We start from the raw sequence: 24676 nt of genomic DNA, 5'->3' as shown, positions 1-24676 counted from the left end.
CAGGCTTGACCACCAGTCCTCCAAGGGGTGTCTAGACAGTGCTAGGTTCTGGACTTCATCTGCTCATGCGAAGCTTGTCTGTTGAGCTCATTTGTTTTGCTCTTAAATCCACTAATACTCTACCATTTTCTTCGTCAGTGCACTCAGCGTTTGGATACTTTTTTCCTGGCTTTTCTTTCATTGTTCACATCAGGCTAATTCCTCAGCTAGGTCTCCAGTTTGGACATTTATTTATTCCATGCCCCCTCCCCTCCAACCCTCAATTCTGGTTTCTATTTTTACTCTGTAACTTATTGATAATTTTTTATTTCCACTTTTTCATCGGAACTTCAATGTGGCCATAAACAGATAAGTGCTACCGGGATCTGCTCCTGGAAGTTGCTCTGGTGCCGGAGGAAGGTTGTTCATCTTCCTGGATCCCAGGACCCAAGCGACATCTTCACTAGCTAGGGGCCCTGAGTCACCCTGGAGCCTCTCCACAGGTCTAGGTGTGGCTCTGTGAGGGCTATAGGAGGGGAGTTAACTCTCATCCCCACTGTCAGTAAGTTGCAGGTGGCTCTGTTGCCTCAGTTGGCCCTGTTGGTGTAGAGGGGGAATTCCTGCATTGCGGGCCTGTTGCTGACCCTCCATCGCCGAGGCCCACATCTCAGCGTTCTTGGGATGGCAGTAACAGCCAGCATTCAACTCCAGACACAGCTGAGTCAAGGGCACACTTCATGCAGCAGTTCTCTGGGAGGCAGATGGCTATGGCCTCTCCAGCGTTCTCTTGTGTTGGAGTCAGATAGACAGGTCTAAAGGCTAGCTTTGCTACTGCCTAGATTTGTGACTTTGGGCATGTTACTTAACTTCTCTGAACCTCACCTTAGTGGTGGGGGCAGGTGACACTAATAATAATGACCAGTTAGGGTTATAGAGAATGATTGAGGAGGAAGTCCCCAGGCACGGTGGCCAGTACCCACTGATGCTCAAGAAATATCGGTTCCTTTCCAGTTAGCAGAATCCTCCACTTGTCTGCATATCAGTTTGTAGAAAAAGCGTGAGTGGTGTGTAAAGGTGCAGGCTTGAAGTCAAAAAGTCTTGGGTTTGAATCTTGGCTGTGCCACCTCCTTGCTGGATGATCTTAGGCAAGTTACTCGACATCCCCGTGCCTTTCTCTCCTTGTCTGTGAGCATAGGAGTAGTAACTGTGGTTACCTCATACAACCCTTGGGAGCATTGTGAGATAATGCATGTGAAGTCCGGAATATAATAAACACTAATAAATCGTTAACTGACATCAGTTATGTTAAAATAAGTTATGGATCATTGGGAAGGAAAAACTTTGGCATTTAATGAAACATATGATAAGAAAAGCAGGAGAAAAAACGTACAGCTTTGCAGGGGGTCATGTGAAGATACGGGAAGGCCTCTTCAGTTTCTGAGTTATCTGTGCCTTGATTCAAAGTCACAGTTCTTTGCCTTTCCCAAGCCCCCCTCCCATACCACCTACCCCTCTACTTTGCTTCAGAAAAGAAAAGGTGCGTGGTTTTTTTTTTTTTAAGGCAGCTCAGTCTCCTTTTTGTCCTTGATTTGAGGTTGAAGTCAGGAAACGGACCATGGCGGGGGCAGAGTGGTGGGGGAGCTGTTTCATATATCTCAGAAGATAAAGAAGAAAAGCTTCTCTATCCAAAATGAAAATCCCTTTCTGGTGATAAGCATCCCCCCATGCCCCCACCTGCCACCAACTGTCCACCCCACTGCTGTGGAAATGTTCGGCAAGGTCTGTCTTGCCTGTGAGACCCTGCGGGGGTCATTCAAGGAGCAAGAAGGAAAACCCTGATGTATTCGGCTCCTGGTGTGAATTCCCAGGGACTTCACTGGCCTCCTTGTGGCCTATCGGGTCTCATGGAATGTGCTCTGGCTGCCTCCAAATGTCTGAATTCTTGTGACCTTGGACACCAAGAAAAAACTTGATGTGTGCCTTGCATTAAACAAGATCCAAAAGAGACTAATTTAGAAACACCAATTTACAGAGGCATGGTTCAACAGCCGTACTTCATCCCTCCACCCTTCCCATGAGGGATGTCACTGTTTATTTCCAGGTAAAATCTAGGCTCATGAATGAATGGTGATGATTTCTTCAAACATGAGTAAGAAAAATAAGCCAATAGCTACTATGAGAGTGAGGGCGCAGTTTGACCAAATTGTTGACTGATTTAAGAGGTTCCCAATTTTTGCCTTGTAAAGAGGTGGGAAAGGTGAGGGGAGATAAGGGTGGCTCACTCTTTCCTCAAGGGTGAATTCTTTGTGCAAACATCCAGACTTTCCAAGGTGCTAGCACTCTCTCTTTCTCTCCCACTATTGATGTAGCCCAAGGAACACGACCGATATCCAGAATATCCTTTACCTTCGCCCCCCCAACGACTCCTTGTAGCCTGATCTCCTCGAATCACCACTCAGTGCCCCACGTTTATGAGACTCTCCCAGTTCTGACAGAAGGTGTACTGCAACCTCCGTGTTGTGAAGGACAACATGGGGATGGCGCCAGCACTGACTGCTGGCACGTAGCCACTGTGGTGGGCGTCAGTCTGGAACTACAAACTATATCTTGAAAACTAGCTTTCAAATGAGAAACGACATTTCAGCAACAAAGTTGAAGCAACCAAGTCTCTCTTTATGACTCGCCCAACTCCTGAATTTCTATTTAACAAGGTTGAAAATCATGAAATTCTACCAGTGCTGAAGTCATTTGTAAGTAATAGTTCAGCTGATATTTAAAAACTGATGTAAATAAATGCATACCGATTAGCTGATGTGGAAAACCAAATCTATTTGACTATGTCAGGCTCACTCTGAGCTTACTAATACCTCTTCAAGTTATGCAGACTGTGAGGAAAGATTTTGACGTTCTCAACCTGGAAAAAAGAACTATTTGAAACTAGTTCAGAGGAAAAGCACACTCTGAAGACTGATTCGGAAGTCAGCTTTCCCATAGAGTTATTGTTTTAGTACGCAGGAAAGTGTCTGTACTTTTCAATTTCAGTATTCAGAAATAATAAATTGAATTGGCAATCCTGAAATCACATTTTAGCCTGGCGTATGGTGCTTTAATAATATACACTGGGATGTTGCCCTCCCCTGGTGAACAGATAGAGAGGAGTTTACTGAGGCCTCATCTCTGGGGGCGTCAGATGAAGGCAACAAAATGTTGTCAGCTGGAGAATCTGGGGCTCCCAGAGAATTGCTCCATTTACAGCTAACTGATTAACCTTCAACTTCAACCTTCACCTTTTATCACATTCTGATCAATGAAGCAACTGAGAACCTGTCATTAACAATTTATTATTGTATGGTCACAAGCCACTTGCTGAAGTGTAGTTTGAACTACTAGAATTAGCATTTAAGAAATCATTTTGGTCATAGTGATTATCCACCTACAGCATTTAGTGAAACCTGAAGGTTAGTACCTACAAATAGTCTTCCTGAGTTGGGTGACGGAAATATTTAGGGAGCGAGGTATTATCATTGCATGTATATTGTGATTAAATTTGGAATAAAAAACTCTTTTCCTGTTGCAAGTTGTGATGTTTAAAAAGAATCTCTATACTAAATATACATTTCTTCCCTATTCCCCGCTTTAGCACGTGGTGAAAGTAGTTCAGGTTTGATGTCTTGGTTGATTCAGTGACTGTTCACCAGGCACTGCTTTATGCTAGTCAGCTTGCTGGGCATTAAGGGTACAACAGCACACAGTCTAGCAGGGAAGACAAACTGACATTGAACTTGTAATTGCTATATAATTTGCGAAATGGTATTACAGGGAAAGAACTTACTTGAGAGTGCATGTGAGGGGGAACTAACCTTGACTAGGGCTCTGGAAAGCTCTCTGTGGGGAGGTGATATTTGAGCTGCGCCCTGAAGAATGAGTGAGTGGCTCAGGTGAAACCGTCGTATCAGACTACATGCTTTTCTTTAATCAGATGTAGTTTTGCCATTGTTCAGCTTTCCAGATAAATACCTGGGATTTCAGAGTAAACACTACCACTCTCAGTGGGATGATTATGATTCTCAACTTCGGTGCTCATTTGACAACGCTGGAGTTATGGTAAACAAAGATGGTTGGGCCTCTTCTTGGGAGGACACCTTGAAAACCATAGATTAATTTTTTTCTAATAACTACTTTCCTGTGATATTGTTTGTTTTTCTTCCAAGGACCAAACACATATTCAGTGTTTTATGATGGCTGATTTGAAGATAGAGAGAGGGAATATGCTGTTTCTAATTAGTTGGGAAGCTCTTACTCCTTTGCTTCTAATTCATTGTAGTTATAACGAGTTACCCTCTCTTGATCTATGTTGACTACTTTAGGGCTATCTTCTAAAATGTGTGATTAGGAATCAAAACACTCTGGAATGGTATCACATTTACTTCCTACTGAAATACTAGTGTCTGTGTATAGTCAGGTGGGCAACTGTAACCAGTAAGCATAAATATAACAGGAAGAAGCTGCAAAGAATCTCAGGAACTAAGGGGGTGGCTACTCCTGTTGTCTGGGTAAAGTGTCTGAACGCAGCATGTCCCAGAACTGGGGCTGGTGTTCGGTGAACAGGGATCAGCAGTCATTTTTGGCCAAAGACACAGGGAAATGGAACGTGTATGACGTAGTTCTGTTGTTCCAAAGTTGATAGCTGGAATCTGAGTGAGGAGTAACAATTAAGTCTTCGCTGTCCAAGTGGCCCTCTCATCACCTAATATGGTTTTTGCTGGATGGGTGTTTAAAAAGTGCACTGAAGAAGCCATTTGACCCTGATTTCCCTCAGATAATTATTTACAATTGTTGACTTCCAAGAGGGCTGGTTGGTTGTGAAAAAGGATAGATGAGAATTGTTCCCAAGAGTAGGGCAGCTGGGTATGGCATTGTAACCAGTGAATTGCACAGAGATGCTGGCCTAACGGGGGAGGGGAAGCTGAAGTGAAGCCAGCCAAGAGAAAGGATGCTTTCCCATAATTTGTCCACCTGTTTGTAATCTATATAAGGGCATGGTATGGACTAGCTGCTGCCCTTCTCACCCACTTTTGAACTCATGTTTGCAGCTAACTATGATTTAAACAAAGAAAAATGGGTAATTCTAAGTAATTTTTTTCATGGAGAGTAATGGCTGTCCAATCCAAATTTTCTGCTATATAAACTGCGTGTTTTCCTCTACAAAATATGGTACAGATGTTACCCAGCAATATTTTCACCTTGAAGCTTTCCAGATAAATCTTTGGGATTTCCTGTGGGAGATAACATCTGAGTTATGCTCACAGAGTCTTTCTGTGTCCTGTCTCCAGGTTTATATGCCTGGTGTGGCCAACTGACTGTGTATGCGACATCGTACCAAATTTCAGGGCCATGTGCTGTTTTCCCCTGGAAGTCTTCCTAAGTCGGTATTTGACGAGGTCAGATGCTGCCAAATAACTCTTGGTAATGTACAGTTCCTCCTTCCCTGCCTGGCTGCAACATGGCCTGTAGTCTCCAGACTAACATCTGGCAGCTCCGTGTGTATTTAGCAACTTGCAGGTTTCCCTGTATTGATTTATACAAGGGCTTTAAAAAAGAATCAACATTTATTTATCAAACCTTTGTCACATGCCTACTCTACATAAGGCTCTGGGCCAGTTTGGGGACCATACAAATCCTATGAGATATTGTTCAGATATTTCACATGAGAAGCGATGTGTGACTGTTGGCAGTGCCGTATGGTTCAACCTAAGATTGTGAGCCCGCAGGCAGCGGGCCTGGACTAAAGTCCTGGCTCCTCCATTTACCAAATGTGTTACCTTAAGCAAGTTTTTAAATTTGCCCTTTCTTTTCAGTAAATGAGAAAGTGGCCTGGATGACTCTAAGGGCCTTCCTTTAGGACGCTAAGAGTCTCAGTTGACCAGCCTGGAAGAAGTATTTTATTGCCGAAGCAGCCAGTTGTGTGGGAGGTGCGGCGATGAGAGGTCACAGACCCATGAGTGTAGCTGTCATTCAGAGGGCAAGACAAAGTTCTTAAAATAAAATTCATCTTATTTCTGCCTAATTTAAAAATAAATAAGTACATACATGGCACCACAAGCCATCAGCATCTAGGCTTTATTTAGCAATCTTCTGCAAAATCTGGAAGGTTGGACAACTTAGAGCCTCGCACCGTTTTCATTAAAAGCTTTAACATAGTAACAAAATAATGTTTATATAGTGATTTATAATTTTCAAAGCATACATTTTCTGATTTTATGCTCATAACAACCTGATAAGCCAGGCTATTTTATTTTTCACCCATCTTTTAGGAAACTAAGGCTTAGAGAGCTTAAGTGACTTACTCAAGGCCACTGGCTTAAGCCAGAATTCAAGCCTGGATTTTATAATTGTGGTCCCTGTATCATTTCCAAACTGACTCCATGAACAGCAAAACAAAGAGCGGGTATCTGGGGAGAGACAGAAATGCTACAGAGATAACTGGAAGCAGAGTGGAAGGTTTTTGTGTGGAGATACCTGCAGGGGACACGTAGTCTTTTAACAATCCTTCTTCACTGGGACAAAGCTCAGCTGGGCAAAACCCTTGTCACCAAGGCGTGCAACTACAGGGACTCAAAGGGAAGAAAAATGCTGGGCTGGAGCTGAAGTGCCATGGCTTTCCCGCCCCATCATTAACATTGTCCTCTAATGCATAAGGGCATCTTTTTTCCTTCTTGAAGCTTGTGGCTGTTGTGTCATTTGGGAATTCCAGCTCCTGTAGCTGCCGAGGCAGCAGAGGCATCATGGATTCCTTCACTGTTGCTTCAAGAATTCCTTAGGAGACTGTGCTAAAAACAATCAGTGTCAGATGGTTCAAGAGGAGATACTTGTAATGGTTCTCCTGCTGAAGAAGGAAGCTTTTGGAACTCAGCAAGATGATGTTTTATTATCCCCCCGTGTATGGGCCTCCTAAGATCCCAGTCCAGTGGTCGTACATGCATGAAACCTTAGCTCTTAAAGGGATCTTCTTTGAGACTGACTTGTAGTATGTATCCAGTCGCTTGATATTGAAGCCAGTAATCCAGAGAAAAAAAGGCCACTACAGTGGTGTCCACATGTGTCTACACATTAAAATCACTGGAGAGCTTTTACAATCCCAATGCCCAGAGTCCCATTCATACAACTAAACTGCATGTCTGGGGTAGAAGTCAGGTATCAATATTTTTTAAAAGCCCTCTGAGCCGATTCCAATGTCCAGCGAAGTTTGCAATTAATGGGCTTATGATTTGTCTCCGATCACATAAGTAGGGGCAGGAACCCACTCTGGTTCAACTCAGTTGTTTTTAGCTGAAACTAACCCTTGCCTGGAAAATGCAGGATGAGAAGATGCACAACAGCTGCCACAATGATGACAGGTCTAAATAAGAGATAGAAATTTATTTCTCTCTCACAACTGTCCTTGAAGACAAATACATTAGCCCCTAATGTATTTCACTAATGGAGAATATGAATGTGTTTTCATTTGGCCTGTGAATCCTACTTAAATGTGGAAGGAGGCCTTCCAGCGGTGCTCCTTCCAGCTGTCTAACCTACTGTGTGCCAGGTATTGTCCTCGGCTTATGGATAAATGGTCAACAAGGAACAAAAAGCTCAGCCCTCCCGGAGCTTATCCATTAGTGAAGGACCCAAAGACATAATTCAGCAATTCCAACGCTTTAGGGTCAAGACCGTGGTGGGAACTTATTTTATTCATTTGCATTGGACCTTGATTTTCCGAGAGGATTTGTGGCAGCAAAAGCACACACAATGAAGTTGTTAGGATATAAATAAGAAACAGACATCAAGACTAGGGAAAATATAAATAAGTGTAGAGAGTTAAGAACAGAAGAAGGAAAATGTGTAATTATGCAAGTCATAAGGATCTGGCTGGGCCGAACCTCAATTTTGGCATTAAGTGTTCTGGCAGCCATATTGAAAAGGGAGCTCTGTCTAGTTGCAAAGTTTTTACTGTCAGAAGGACACAAATATACTGTTACTTCAGGGAAAGAAAGGCTTTCCTAACACTTGGCTCTTGAGGCAGTGTCTCATGTGGGATTTCATATAGCCTCCAACAATATTCCTGTAGTGACTGCAAAATTATCTTTTATAATACAGTGCCTTAAGGGCCCTGCAGTAAAAGATATAAAGTGGTAAATTTATGCGGTGAGTAGGTGGTCAGGAGTAAGTTGATTTGTGCCAAATGTATATCCAGATGAATCTATGGCTGTGAGCTGAAATATCTGAGGGAATGGATAAATTGGACACCCTTAAAAGCAGTCTTCATAATTTCTCTCTACTGGGATTTTGATAAGGTAGATAGTAATTTTTTTGATTTTTCTGGAATAGGGTTGAAGGGTAAGTATTCCACATTGTGGATAATATAATGGTTTATACCAGGGGTCAGCAAACATTTTCTTAAAGGGCCAGACAGTGAGTATCTTAGCCCTTGTGGGCCAGTCTTTGTCAAAGCTATTCAGCTCTGCAGGTTTAACACAAAACGAGCCATAGACGCTACATAAATGCATGGGAATGGCTGTGTTCCAATAAAACTTGATTTCATTGAAACAAGTGTCATGTCAAATTTGGCTGCCAAACTGTATTGCCAACCCCTGGTTTAACACTGAAAAAAAGCAAAGTATATTCTTGCTATTCTTTTGTTGGAATTACAGAACATTTAGAAACTTAGTCTTGGCCAATGGTGACTTTGGCCTCATGATTTAATCGTTGGTAGGTAATGATACGTGCTGGAGGGCGCATGGCTCACGTTCAGGTTGCAGATTGATTACATTTGTTGGAGGACACATGTGGACCCTGAAGCAATCCGGTGTAACTATTCGTACATCAAAGGGACACTCAGCAGACGGAGAACCGGGGTCGTGGCGGCACGGAAGTGGGACAGATCTAAACACTTTTTATTTCACATGGAGGAGAATTGTGTGTCTCACCTGGAGGTCTCACAAAGCAACATGGGTTCTCTATTAAGATCTCCTGGTTGGTCCCTTAGGAAAGAGAGAAGAAGTTGGATTATTTCCAGTCAGTGTGTGCTATTTACTCCTTCATCATCTTTTCAAGTGCAAAATCTATTCCAGGCTACCAGATGTAGATTCTAACATATCTTCTGCAAGTACAGCCAAGAATACAGCTGCCCTTAGGAAAAAACAATATGATTTTGCTGAAAAAAGGCTTAGTTACGAGCAGGTAATAGATGTTGATGGTTTGTTATGACCTGGATTTTAAAATACCTCCCACTGGCCATAAACTAACCTGGGGGGTTCATTGTATAATGGGAGCTACATTAAAGGGTTAAGTCTGTGAGGTCATCAGAAAAGGTAGCCTCAAGTGATTTGCAGTTTGCTGCGATGGGCGATTTAGGGCTCCAGCTTTAGATACCGTTTTAACCAATTTGTGGATAACCCATGGTCCCAGCAACGAAGTATGAGCACACGTGTGCCACAGGTGGTGACAATGGGAAAGCAGGCTGAGAGAGAATTAGCAGCTTCAGGAGAGTTCATAAAAACAGGGAAGACAGCTGTGGAACTTTTGGGGCTTCATTGTCAGTTTGAGAATAATTTGATGCATCATTCTTTCTAGAGAGCAGAGAATCATTCCTTTGGCTTCATTTGGAATTTCCTAACTATTCACCTGTCCAGCAGCATATGCTGGTTAAGAAAATGGTTTCTGTTTATTGTAATCAACTGCTTCAGGCATACGGAGAACAAGTGCTGTGTCTTTGCGTTTATATACTCAGGGCTCTATCCAGTACCTGGTCTCTAACGGCCACTCAAAAAATGGTTGCCCACGGAATGAATCCTGGGCAGTGTCATCCTGTCTGCACAACTAGTATCACAGAGCGGTGGATGGCCAGGAAGGGAGCTGGCTCCTTTTTGTTGCACAAACCGTGCCAGACCTTGAACCACTCTAACAGAGACTAAGGCTTTTTATTTAGGGACTGGAACAAAATATGCCTGTAAGACTTAGAAAGTAGAAAAAGCAGAAAACCTCTCACATGGAGTCATAGTGCCCCAGTAGATGCCACCAGATTGGGGGTGGGGAGGCGGATAAGTGATGCATATGGCAGGTATGAGATATTTTCCATAATGGCTTATTGTTAACAAGCAGGATTTAAGACCAGAGAAGTTTCAAGGGTAAATTTCTTGGGGGAAAATGCCTCATACCAAAGTCACCTAAGATTTCCACTTTTTCTGAAGTAACAGGTGACCAGGCATGCTATTTCGTTCATCCTCTTTCCTCTGGCTCTTGCCAACATGCTTATTAATAACAATGACTTTATCAGTTGTCTTAAGAAAGTAAATTTCCTTCAACAGAAGTCACAGTATGATTTTACAGTCATATTTTTAAAATATCGCTGCCCCTAATAAGAAATGCATGCAGAATGAGGATATTCTGAGCCTAAAACAAATTAATACTGAGCAACACAGCACTGTGCCCACCCCACCCTGGTGGCCAGGTCTTGCAAGTAAGAAGGAAGGGGAGAGCCAAGAGGATGGGGATGTCCCCGGGTGCTCTCAGAGTCCAGCTGGGGCTCTAGCCCTGAGCACTTCATTGTAGAGTTTCCTTCTGCCAGAGGAATGTGGGAACAAGGGAAGAAACCAGAGAAGATGAACTTAAAGCAAAGCCTGACATCACATGGGGTAAACTTAACCTGGACAGTTTGTCTTACTGTAATAGATAAATTGCCTACCTCCTTTGCCATCTAGGTTTATAAAGGATGAACTTTGGCCCCAGGGACATTAAGTATCTTTTCATCCTTATTACCTCCACCCACGTCACAAGTCCAAAAAAACTTGAGCATCTGTTCACAGTTTTGCTCCTCACCCTCCCCTAGCATTAACCACAAGGCAACAGAAATAGAATAAAGAGATTAATGCATAACCTTAAGTAGCCTCTAGGTTCACCTCATGGTCCTGCTTGGGTGAGTGTCGAGAGCCAATTTAAGCTGTCATGGCTCTGAGCACCTTTAGTTCATAGAAACATGCTAATGTCCAAAGTAGATAATAATTTTTTTTACCTGTGTATTCATCTGTTCATTGATTCATTCTGAATGTTCTTGGACCCAGGGCCTGAGGATCATTTTCTCAGATGCTTCACGGCTCATCTTCCGGCTCAGTTCCTCCAGTGGCATGCGGGCCACCATCAGACTGTATGCAGAGAGCTACGAGAGGGACCCCAGCGGTCATGACCAGGAGCCACAGGTACCGAACCAGAGCTGTGCTCTCAGCACTGTGTGTCTCATTGCTTCTGGCAAATTCTGGGGGCTCCTGTATGCCTTTAGTAGGAGTGGTTTGATTTTCTGGAAAGCAAACTCCATATCGATACTTCCAGCTGAAGGACAAACTGAGAGTGACTCCGTGCAAATCTAATTCATTCCCTGCAGTGTTTGAAACAGAAAAATTGTTCTCTGGCATCTGTGATGCGTGTAGGCTGGTATTTCCCCAATGACTTGCCTCTCTTGACTGCCTTGTATTTTGTTAACTGGGGTGACATCAATAAGAGGCACCTTGTATGGACAAGGGCATTTTGAGTCAAAGTCAAGATGGTCAAACAGCCCAGAGCCTTGACTATGCTCACGTAAATTACGAGTCCTCAGGTGTTTGGGAAACTCTGTGTTGGACCACGACCTTGCGGTGCCAATATAGGTGTTCCTCTGGGCTTCCTCTCTGAGATTGCTACAGACACTGGCAGGAGAGGAGGGAGTATGGCTGGCCTGAGTTTAGAGTCAAGGGAAGACACCAACAAGGCTCGGCCAGCCAGTGTTTGGCAAAGCCCCCTTGTGTTGTCAACAGTGGAACTAATAAAGAATTCACTCAGGAACATAATGAATAGCACAAGCATAAGGCTCCCCACTCCCACATTTGTTAAAGCTCCAGCAACTTTAATTAATACCAGAAAGGACTCTCTATAACGTTGGGCCGTTCCAGTTACCCTATGCTCTTGATCTTTACTTCAACTTGAGTTTGAAGCAGAGTCTTTGATGATTTCTTGAGATGAAAACGTGGGCTCCATCTGCAATGCTTTTGTGAAATAGAGGAGAAAAGAAGAAGTCACTGCCTCTCACTTTACAGTTGCTCAGCATTTCCAGTTATAATTTGTCACAGTGGTTCTCTGGGTGGAAGAGATACCAGGGAAAGTTTTCTCTCTTTGTCAGTACTTCAGTGGATTTTTTTCCATGGTATTTTTCTTTGGAGAATCTCAAAGAACTCGGGGAAAATGATTCCATAGGTCCTCACACCTGACCCTATAACAAGAAGATCAGTATTGAGTAGAATTATCCCAGGTGTGGAAGCAGTGGCCTAGGAGGCTGAAAGCTCTTATCAGGGTCACCGAGAGCATGACGGGGCAGTCACAAGGCCAACATCAAGTCCTTGGCCCTTCTGTCTCAGAATCAGAGGCTTCCCATGCAGGGATGGGCCTCGCTCTGGCAACATAATTTGTTAGTCAGTACATGTCACTTATGATAGTACAAAATCATGCAAAAATTGGAGGTTTACCCTATTTCTCTGTATAAAGCTCTCAGCTACATTTCATGTTTGGGAAACAAGATTAAAAGCAAGGACCTGAATGAATGAATATCCAGAGCTACGTACCGGGTGAGAAGTGATATTCCTGGCCTCACCAACTCTGGCTCACCCTGACCCAAGGCAATTATTTCTCAACATTCTTTTCCCTATTTGCATGCAGTAAGTGCTTATGATATTTACTTATTTTTATTTACCTTCTGCACTGACTTCAGGAGTATCTATATAATGTCAAGGCCTTAGACATATGTGAAAGCAATCCTTTTTTCTCTGCCCTTCTGGGTTCCTCTGGCGGGTCTAACTATAAAATTGATATGACACAGATTAGCAGGAGAAAAACAAGTTAAAGTTTACTAACAGGTATACCTCCTATATACATGGGATAGACCCAGGAAAACTGAGTAACCCTCTGAAATGGCAGACGCCACTGCCTTAAATAATGTTGCCAGCTTATTTGAGGGTGGGGAGTGAATTATGGGAGGTTACCAGGAAAAGCCCAGTAAACAACGTTAAGGTTATTATGCAGAGTTAAGTCCTTGCCACTCAGTTGACAAGCGTTTCTAGAGTTAAGGTCATCCACTCTTCCCTGTAAAGTCAGGGAGACACCCTTACACAGGGAGATTGCCCCTATGCATGCCTCTTACTCAAGGGTAATTTCTCCTGTTTTTAGAGCTTTGCCTATGTCTGCAGTTTCTTAAAAATAATCAGCCTAAAATAATCCTGAGGCCAGAGAGACGCATTTTGGGGTGGCAAATTTGCTGTCCTACAAGTCTCTCTCTGAGGTGGCCCACAAAAGCGGAGTGGTGCCACTTTTTTTAAGGCTTCGTTTGAAGCTGAAGACCTCCATGGGCTCGTTGCTAGAGTGTCATGTGCTAGGTGTTGTCAGGGCCCAGGGCAGGCTGCCCCCAAATATCCCACCGTGGAAGATTGATTCCTTTGAGTTAGAGCGACTTGACCAGTAGCCAGTGTAAGAAGGGCACATTGGCCCTCCGTTGTCTCCTTGAATGCAGGGAGTGATCTCTCCTGTGGAAAGGCACCCTCCTTGCTCTAGGGGGGTGCAGAGAGATGCCCTTAATGCTAGAGGTAAGGAATCTAGAGCCTAGAATCCCATGTAAACAAACCTTATTTTTTACTAATTTACTACCCAGGCCCTTTTCTGTTTAGATTCCTTACAAATGAGCATCCAAAATGAAGTTTTTCTGTCCTGTCAAATCTTCACAAATTTATTGTTTCTTTGTCTTAAAAATATAAAGAGGTGGGCTGGTTCATTATTCCTCTGAGTGTTATTTATGATCTCCTGTGTGCATGTATTAAATTGGTTTCTCTCCTGTTCATCTGGTCTTTTTCAATTTTATTATTAGTCCAGTCACAGGAAGTCAAGAAGTACAGAAGGGAGATTTTCCCCTCCTGTACAGTATATGTACTTCAATCTGTGGGTGAATTCACCATTACTCTGTGTTTTGAATGATTGGGGAATCCTTCTGTTGATATTGTGCTTCTGATTGCTGATATTCTCTCCCATTGTAATTACAAGCAAGGGTTTTCTCAGACGTGGTTAAGTGGGGCTCACAATATTTAGCATATGACCTAGGTAAAAATTTTACATTAAAATAGACTCCTTATTAAAATGCTGTATACATCATTGACTCACCAACTTATGGCCTATTGCATAGCACATTTAAATCAAGATATAAGCCCTGGTTGGTGTGGCTCAGTGGCTTGAACACCAGCCTGTGAACCAAAGGGTTGCCAGTTCAATTCTCAGTCAGGGCACATGCCTGGGTTGCTGGCCAGGTCCCGGTTGGGGGCCTGTGAGAGGCAACCACACATTGATGTTTCTCTCCTTCTCTTTCTCCCTCCCTTCCCATCTCTCTAAAAGTAAATAAATAAAAACTTTTAAAAAAGATATGTTATAATACAATTTATAAAAATTTTTCAAAAGATTTTATTACCCAACTGGGGACCCAGCCTGCAACCCAGGCACCTGCCCTGACTGGGAATCGAACCAGTAACCCTTTGATTCGCAGGCTAGTGCTCAATCCACTGAGCCATGCCAACCAGGATTGGAATATGATTTTTAAACCTTACACCTAAACCCATAAGGAGAGAAAGACTATTCTCTCATCAGGCCCACCTGCTGAAATGCACCTAGGCACTTACTGGTACATTTGGCCATTCGGGGCCTCCTAACAGCATCCCTTTACAGCACCACCTACTTCTGCCATAGGAGAGTTCTGGAAGGAAAAGCCTTTGGATAACTGTTAACAGAGAGCAAAGATAAGGCATTCTCCCCAAGCTGCTAGTGTTATTACTGATTCAGGGCCTGGCAGGGAAACACCAACTTGTGTTACTTTCTCAGCCACAGAGAAAACCTCTTCCACCTTTTTTGGCTTGTTCTAATTGGCAGCCCAGAAAGCAGAGGGCAAAGAGCCACCCTGCCCCACCCCCACACTGGCATTTGCAGGCAGATGCCCATTAAAGTACCTCTGTAATCTGCAGAGATTCCCTTGACAATTCAACAGGTATTTTTTAATGCTTTACTCACTCTACCACAATGCTCATCTTCATTCAAGTGGTTTAGCAAGAGGACTGGAAAGTTCCCTTGAATGGCTCCGTTAGAATCTAGTATTTTACTCTGCACAGGATTGTTTCTTTCCCAGACATTGTAAACAGGTGAACAGAACCTGTCTGAAACACCTAGACTGTCCTTGCCTCGGGGAAGTGTTCACAGCTGTCCTACTGATGCAACTAGGAAGACTTGGGGTGCGACCGATATGTGCATGTCTCCATCCCTGCTTACAGATTTTCAGTTTGGGTCCATTTGTGTAGTAGTGATCATACTATTCGTTTTCAGTTAATGTAAAATAGTTTATTACCTACATTCAAAAATATTTTTTAGAAAACTCTACCTATATGCACTTAGAATTGGGGGTGCCAGGAGGAAGGAGATTGGGGGAGGGGTGCTGATGCAGTGAGAAAGTGCTCCCTTTGCCCTCACTGTGTCCTTGGTAAACCAGAAAGGAAAGATTCCAATGCCTATTTCTGAAAGATTATGTCATTTTAAAAATACAAGATTACTTGAATTTTACTGGCAATCAGTAGGCCTTCAATGAGCCCTCAAACCAGTTGGTAATAATTTGGAAAAAGGGATGAGCGAAGGGCTTTTAAATTCACAGCTGTTTGCATTTTCTTTCCCACAAGGTGTATTAATGGGACTGCTAACATCACTTTGTATTCACCTCTTCCTGGTCCTTTTCAGCCTGTGGGCGGAATAGCTAATGAACAATAAAGGATCCTAAAGGAACAGGAAGGACAAATTTTGTTAAGGGCTGTGATAATCTCAGACTGATAACCAGCTCCTGGCTAATCAACAGTTGCTTTAGGTATTTCAGCTGCACCCCACCCCACCCCAACCCCTGGAAGGAGCCTGATTTCCCCAAACTTTCTTCCAACAGAGGGAACTTACATGTGTATTTCTGATAAGCTGTACCTAGAAGTCTTTAAGGACTAATATCTAAGCACCAGGAATCCCTATATACTGGATTCATCTGTCAAGGCAAAGGCCGTCTGTCATTTTACTCTCTCTGTTATTATTTCTTTATAATTCAGAAATGTAAAGTACAGTGCCATTCTGTGTTATATTGGAAGAACATGTCATTTATCATCTAAATCCAGATACTTTTGAGAGTGAAAGAGGCACTAATAATTACATTGAGACCATCCCATAAACAAGGACATATGGTTACTCCCGTTACATGCCTTTGTGCTATCTTAGATCTGCACATCTCTTCAGAGAGGAGTTTCCAGGGACACTAGCGTACAAACCTAGTACTACAGAGAGAGCACGGCAGGAGTGAGGCGTTAGCTCACTGGTCCTAACCCAGACTGCGCATCAGAACGACTTGGGTGGCTTGGTAACAATACACAGGCCTGCGCCCCACTCCCAGACATTGGCTTTTATTGTTCTGGGTTGGAGCCTATAATTTTAAAGAGCATCCCAGGTGATCCAAATTAGAGAAGTGCCTCAAATTTTAATGTGTATATTAATCACCTGGGGATCTTGTTAAAATGACAATTCTGACCCAAGTCTGCATTTCTAACAAGTGCTCCAGTGATTCTGTGTTGCTGGTCTAGGAGCCATATTTTGAATAGCAAAGAGTTGTATGAACTGTGAAGCCCTAATAGCAGGACCTTGAATTCTTTAACATCGTAGAAAGGGCAACACCTGGTTTTAGTGCCCTTCCACACACGGCTGCTGTCCGGTGGGCTCACGTCTCTGGTTGCGCACTGAACTCCACTTGAATGCATTCAGGCATCTTTAATTTGACGTATGCAAAACTGATCCTGCCAGCCTCCCAGTACCCTCCCCCCACCCCCAGCTCCCCAAAACACCCCGCTTCTTTCAATTCTTCTTCATCTCAGTAACTGGCGGCTCCATCCTTTTAGTCGGTTTGGCCAAAAATCTAGCTAACATTCATCCATGAATCCTTTTTTTCTTCTCTCATATCCCATATTCAACAGCAAAGCCTACCAACATGACCTTAAAAACACAACCAGGGTCTGACCCCCTCTCACTGCCTCTTTCCGCTCTTGCCCACTCCCTGCCCACTCCAGTCTCAGCACAGCAACCAGAGTGATTTTTTTAGGACATGTTAGACCACCTCATTGCTCTGCTGACATCATCCAGTGGCTCCTCATCTCACTCAGAGAAGAACCCAAACCCTCTCCATGGCCTCAAGCCCTACTGGAAGTCTGCCTCCGACCTCGTCTCCCACCTCGCACTCTCTTCCTCTCTTCACTGCGGCCGTTGTTCTGTGCACGCGCCAAGTACACTCTGCCGCATGACACCTACATGTCTTCCCTTTGCCCAGAATGCGTTACTCTCCAGTATCCGCATGGCTTTTCCCTTCCTCCTCTACATGAAACAGTCCTCACACCCAGTCCTGCCACCTCCCTTGCCCTGCTTCACTTTTCTCCACAGCGTGTATCCCCATCTCATATATGTATTAACTTGGCTTTATTGGTTTTATTGTCTGTCTTTGCCCTGTAAAATGAAAACACCAGGAGGCTAGGGCTTGGTCTTTTCCTCCCACTGTATCCCCAATACCACCTGGCATGTGGGGTAGGCAAAAGTAGGTTTACAGTTGTTTATATGGAAAACAATGCAATAAATAATAATACAAGAAGAAACTCTTTTGCATACTCACAACTGTAAACCTACTTTTGCCCTCCCCTGTTTGTAAATGCCTGATACAGTTTTGCCAAATGAGTGAAATATTCAGTGTTAATTACTTTGGAATATCTCAGACTGATTGTATCATCCAGGAAACTGAAATATTCGGCACTCAATATGACCCTTGGTGCTACCATCAGATTTTTCTCTTATGATTTAGGGCAGGGTGTCAAACTCATTTTCACTGGGGGCCACATCAGCTTTGCAGTTGCCTTCAAAGGGCCAAATGTAATTTTAGGACTGTATAAATGTAACTACTCCTTAACTGTTAAGGAGTTGAAATTACATTCGGCCCTTTGAAGGCAACTGCAAAGCTGATGTGGCCCCTGGTGAAAATGAGTTTGACACCCTGATCTAGGGTTTGAGTAAAATCAGTTGCCATTTTTAAGGCCTCTACAATATGCCCCCAGATACTTAAGATTCATCCATTATTTTATTAATCCTTGCAGTGGCCCCATAGAATTATTGTCATGCTTTTGCAGATGAGGAAACTGAGTCAGGGAGCCATTCAGACCCATGGAGCAGGTAATTTCTGGATTTAAACTTGGTCTTATAACAAAACCCATGTTGTCCATGCAAACGCTTGAGGTCCATAGGAGACAGACTTCTTCCTTTCCTGTGCTTGAATTCAAGGCTGCAGCGGGATCCTCGGTTTAGTGTTCTTGAGAGGTTCCTTCATTCATGCCAGCCAGTTCTCTGGTTCTTGGACACCAGCTGGGTGCCCAACAATTAAATTCAGTTCTGATGCTAACTGCCCTCCGTTAGCCTCGACCCCCACCAATTAAAAGAGCTCAATCCCACAAGACCGCCCTGACTTCAGATACCAGCTGCAAACGGTGTGCAAGGGTACGCACATTTCTGCCCGGCCAACCAAAAATTTGGGAGTTTTCATGATCCCCCCCACCCTCCCAGGCTTGATAATTTGCTAGGACAACTCACAGAACCCAGGCAAGCTCTTTGCTTATTAATAGTGGTTTATTATTAAGGGTACAGCTCAGGAACAGCCAACAGAAGGCATGCGTAGGGCAAGGTGTGGGGAAGGGCGGGCAGAGCCCCCATGCCCTCTCCGGCACACCACTGCCCCAGCACCTTGACTTGTTCATCAGCTCAGAAGCTCTCCGAGCCCTATTGTTTAGGAGTTTTTATGGAGGTTTCATTGTGTGCTAATGGTGAATTAAATCATTGGCCACTGGTGACTGAACTCTACTTCGAGCCCTTCACCCTCCCTGGGAGGTGGGTGGGGCCAGACAGCTCCAACCCCTCACACCCAGGTTGGTTCCTCTGGCTCACTGGTCTTAAAGCTGTCAGTGTGGAGGATGCCAGGAGCTGCCCCAGCACAAACTCAGGTGCGGGTGAAAGTGTCTTATCATGACTCACTCAGGAAATTCAAAGGGTTTGGGGAGCTCTGTGCCAGGAACCAGAGACACTGGTCAAATACATTTTGTATTGTACCACACTTTATAAATGTGTTTTGTAAACAACCAGTTTTCTCTCCCTTATTATGAATTAGTAGTGAATAGGCTTTTAAAAATTGATTAAGAGAATAGTATTCTGAATGCACATTGGTTATGTTTTATAGTTAATAGGAGATCTGAAGTGACTTGAAGAATAAAACTAGAAATTGAAATAATGTGTGATGTGGAAGAGTTAGAAACAGAATGGAATTCAGAAGCGACATAAAAGGACATTCACTTAGACATTCAATTTTCATGACAAGATGAAAATTGTATATATGCATATGTATGTGTATGTGAATATGTATATATGAGTGTATATACACACACATATGTGCATAGTTTTGGGATATATATATCCATATATATATATATATATATATATATATATAAAACATGTTATTTTTTAAGAATGTACACGAGGCTGTACGAATACCCATATATGCGAGGAAAACCATGAGGAAATACTTTATTTTACTTCTTAGAGTTTGATCTGTATTGCTGTAATTTGGGAATATCAGGGAGGGTGGAGTGATGTAGAGAGAATTTAGAAAAGAAACACGTGGTTAAAGAGTTGGGATGGAAGTGCTGTGGCCAAGTTAATAGCTGGCCCGTTTGGCATGGAAGAGAGGCCTCGCCTGGAGGTCTCTGGGAATTTAAAGAATAATGAGGCAGAGAAAGATGACCAGCTGTTCTCCACAACTAATGAATATGCAATTTCGATAAATAAACTCAAGCTGAACTGGAAGGGATTCAGACAGACTATTAGAACAATTTTAACTGTGAGGGTGCTGCCCAAGTAAGGTGGCTGGTTTGTGCTTTTCTAGAAGTTTCTATGACCACAGATGATTTTTAAATACAGTCAAGGGTAGGAAGGATGGAGCAAGATAATATCTCAAGCCTTAAAATTTTGGTTCTGTGATGATTATTATTATTTAAAAGAAATAAGTTGCGGTCAGGTAGGTTAGACTTCCCTCTAGTGGTGTAGGAAGGAATTTAGTACAGCTGTGTTTTCACAAAAACACAGTCACTTGAAGCCGAATTAAGTTAAGAAGCAAAGATGTGTATGTTTTCTGTGTTTCTACTCATTTAGGTAAATTAATCCCTGGAAGAACGAAACAGAGCAAACAGTCCTTCTTTTCCTTGCTTAGAAACCGAAATCTGGGCTCAGGCTCTATGGCAGCAGATGGATAGTTTTCTCTGGGACTGAGAGCTGTTCCTGGGATCAATCTGATGACGTGTGGAAAACTCCTAGGGCTGGGAATCTGGCAGGTGTTTCACCAGACCTAGTGACTCTCACAGTCCAGGGCTGCTTGGGGTTTTGGTGCCAATGGGACTTTCCTTTGGCCTCTGCTGGGATCAGATCCTCTTCACGGTCCTGAGTGTATCCTGGCCTGGGGCAGAGATTCACCCTGTCTACCCTCTCTGTGGACATTCTAGGACCTAGGGGAAGGATGTGCCTTTGTGACAGCGACTGGCACTATAACCTACTCATGTCAATCCCACAGGAAGAACCCATCTGAGATCCCCCTTGTTGGAAGTATGTTTAAAAGAGACCCTTACGACAAATCTTGGAAGACTACCTCGGCAGTGCCTATTTCTCCCAGGAACCAATGGCCCTAGGAGGCAGAAGGGCTAAAAGGCATACCTGGATCCTGGCTTTGGATTACGATTTAGAGACCTGAAGCTCTGAAAAAATTTTATTTCCCCTCCCCACTTCCCCACGTTATTAAAAAAAACAAAAACAAAAAACAAAACTAGCTTTAAAAGTAAATGTAAGAAAATCTTACAAAATTTCAATTGCCTTTATGGTGCTATTTATTCTGGTGCCTCTGCTTTGCTGTGCCCAAAGCATGGGCTTAGCTAGCTACTGGCTAACCTGGCACTGTTTAAGTCCACAAATCAGAGTCTTGCTAGATCTTGTTCACTCAGCTGAAAAGGGAGCATGAATGAATTTGCAAGTACAGAGGGTCACTGGCCATAACTTCTCTCACCAGATGACGGGTTTGACAGGCTGTGGCCAGCATAATCTGGCATTCCCAGCATCCTCTTTGCTCCAGGTTTCCATGCCTTTCAGCAGAAAAGCACACCAGCTCGTCAGCTGGTGGAGAGTTGGATTGCCTGGAAGCAGTGCCCTTCTTTGGTGGATAGTAAATCATTTGCTTCGCTCATAAATTATAGTGTGTCTTGGCAAATGAATAGTGACGGTGAATCTGGAGATGGCCTGTGATCTTCAGAAGAAAAGCTCTGACTATGCCCTGCACCCAACAGCACGGAGAAGGAATGGCCTGGTCTCCCCGACAGTGGTCACACTGTTTTCCCACGGGGAACGCAGGGCCCTGGGCAGCTGAGGGGAGCAATGTGACTGTTTCAGCTCTCCCTCTGCTCTTGGCTGATTTCAAGTTTGACACCTCAATCCTGGAATGAGAAACCCTGTTCAAGATGCAGGTGACGAGTTTCCCCATTCTTTGTTTTTGCCTCCCAGGAAAGCTGGGAGGTGTGGTCACCACCTGCGGCATTTCCATACCAGAACGCCTGAGGGCAGGAGGGAAAGCAATAAAAGTTTATGGAATTCTTGTTTTGTGGGGTTTTTCTGTTTCCTTTAGGAGCATTTCTGCTGGTAGAAATCACCCTGTGAAGCATTGTTTGGTAGGTGGTAGCCTGGGCGTGCCGAACGTAATACTGCGAGGATGGGGGGTAAATAAGGAGATGAGAGAGTCTTAAAGGGCAGGTTTTATTATTCAAGTATGGCAAGGAGAACAGATTAGGAAATTATTGCCATTGAAAAGACAGCTGTTGCTCACTGTTCCCAGGAGGAGGGGACATGCCCATGCCACGCAGGGCCTCACGGCCAAGCAACGGTCAGTTATGAGGCAGGAGGGGCGGTGGGGTCAGAGAATATGGCAAAGAGCTTTTACTGTGGTTTGTGTGGGAAGGAATGGGCAAGGCAGGGTAACAGGGTTCAGGGTTGGCTAGTTTAAATAATCTCAGCAGGCTCAGGGACATAGGGACTGTCCCTAGTTTTCTGTTACCTGGCGCTGGGGTAACTGGAGCTGGCGGACAGTGGTCTGAGTGTGAGAGTCCAGTAGGGAGGAGGTGGGTGTTTGGGCTTTGGATTGGTGGGTCTGCATGTGAAAGGTGTGCTCCCAAGGAAGCTATTTGCTGTCTCTAGAAATCAGCTTACCTTGGAAGGGGCAGTCCCTTCCAGTGTCAGCAAGGTCCCTAACTGTCAACTCACCATAATAAAAGACCTGCTTAATAGGGAAAGGAACAGGCAGGTGGATAAAATTGTCTGGGGCACCAGTATTTCGTTTTGTCCTATACTGTTGGGGCCAAGGGGCCCACTGCTCAAACGTGGGGCTTCAGAACCCTACATAACTGGTCTGGAGCCCCAGTTCTGCCTGCTCAACTCTGCACCTTGGGCACCTTAATTTCTGTAAGCTTTAATTTCTATACTTCATCAGTCAGATGGGAATAAAAATACATAAATTTCATATGATCGTTGTGATGGTTAAGTGAGGTAGTTCACAGGGAGGGCTTTGGAAAATGCCTGGCACGTAAGAAGTGCTCAGTAAGTGTGAGTTGTCATGAATACTATTGTTCTTGTCATTGTTCTTATGAAAAACAGCATTAAAATAAAGAGAGAACCAACAGTTTGGGAAAACATATTTGCCAATGATACCTCAGACAAGGGCCTGGTCTCCAAAATATATAAAGAACCTACATGACTCCACTCCAGGAAGACAAACAACCCAATTTAAAAATGGGCAAAGGACCTGAACAGACACTTCTCCAAGGAAGACATACAGAGGGCCCAGAGACATATGAAAAGATGCTCAGCATCACTAGCCATCAGAGAGATGCAAATTAAAACCACAATGAGGTACCATCTCACACCGGTCAGAGTGGCCAACATAAACAAATCAACAGACAAATGTTGGAGAGGATGCGAAGAAAAGGGAACCCTAGTGCACTGTTGGTGGGAAGGCAGACTGGTGAGGCCACTGTAGAAAACAGTATGGAATTTCCTCAGAAAACTAAAAATGGAACTGCCCTTGACGCAGCAATTCCGCTGCTGGGATTATACCCTAAGAACCCTGAAACACCAATCCAAAAGAACCTATGCACCCCATGTTCATAGCAGCACAATTTACAATAGCCAAGTACTGGAAGCAACCTAAGTGCCCATCAGCAAATGAGTGGATCCAAAAACTATGGTATATTTACACAATGGAATTCTACACAGCAGAGAGAAAGAAGGAGCTTATACCCTTTGCAACAGCATGGATGGAACTGGAGAGCATTATGCTCAGTGAAATAAGCCAGGTGGTGAGGGACAAATACTATATGATCTCACCTTTAACTGGAACATAATCAACAAAAGAAAAAAGCAAACAAAATATAACCAGAGACATTGAAGTTAAGAACAATCTAACAATAGCCAGGGGGGGGAGGGGATAGTGGGGAGAAGGGTTTACAGGAGCTACTATAAAGGACACATGGACAAAACCAAGGGGGAGGGTGGAGGTGGGGGAGGGAGGTGGGTTTGGCTGGAGTGGGGTGGAAGGATGGGGGAAAAATGCAAACAATTATAATTGAATAACAATAAAAATTTAAAAATTTAAAAATTAAAAAGCAATACAGATAAGTTTTCTGACTACATGAGGATCAAAGAGTCTCAGATAATTACAATTTCTTTTATAATATAATTAACCTGTCTTGTCTTATCTTCTTCCATTAAATTCTCTGAGGGCCAACTGGGTCTATGGGAGATGTCCCAGGAGAACTGGCAGCTGTAATGACCTTGGTCTTATAAGAGGGTGCCAGGGCCCCTATAGCATGGTGTTTTATACATGCCATATTCTCTTAAAGGTTCCAAAATAAATTTGAAAGTCTCTGTCTCTGCGTTCTGCTCTCCTCTCACTCCTCCCATCCTTTAGAATCCTTATATCCATGGAGCTCATAGAAACAATGTTCTCCGTCCCTGGCTTAAAGCGAGAGGGACTGAGATGGGGTTGTTCAATAATTTTATTTTATTGAAGGCAATGTGCAATTGGTTGGTTGTTTCCAGCTCATTTTCCAGAAAAGACTTAAAGACTAAAGTGGCCTTGAGACAAAGGATAGGCTCATTGAAGACTTCTGGAGTCGCTTTTGCTGGTTATGAGGCATGTGTTTGCTGGCTTCAAAGAGCTAAATGCAAAATATTAGTCCCATGGAGTAGGTGTTAGCAAGGTTGTTTTTTCTTCTTTTTTCTATAAAGAGTCAAATAGTAAGTACATCAAGTTTTGCTAGCTGTATTAGTTTGCTAGGGCTTATGTAACTAAGTATCATAGACTGGGTGGTGCAAAGAGAAATTTATTGTCTCACTATTATTGGAGGCTGAAAGTCCAAGATCAAGGTGTTGGCAGTGTGGGTTCCATTTAAGGGCCGCAAGGGAAAGATCTGTTCCAGGC

General features: G+C 43.6%; 1 protein-coding gene across 1 annotated transcript in view; it reads left to right on the top strand.

Annotated features, from left to right (window-relative positions):
• Positions 1–24676, top strand: part of PGM5 (phosphoglucomutase 5) — a 165968-nt gene that overhangs the window by 125155 nt on the left and 16137 nt on the right. Inside the window, exon 10 of the mRNA XM_053923981.2 lies at positions 11079–11213. Within this exon, the coding sequence (XP_053779956.1) occupies positions 11079–11213 (135 nt within the window). The remainder of the gene's footprint in view (positions 1–11078; positions 11214–24676) is intronic.

This window comes from Desmodus rotundus, chromosome 1 (assembly GCF_022682495.2).
Source record: "Desmodus rotundus isolate HL8 chromosome 1, HLdesRot8A.1, whole genome shotgun sequence".
In the NCBI taxonomy this organism is placed as follows: Eukaryota; Metazoa; Chordata; class Mammalia; order Chiroptera; family Phyllostomidae; genus Desmodus; species Desmodus rotundus.
This window is presented reverse-complemented; position numbering and strand designations above follow the sequence as displayed.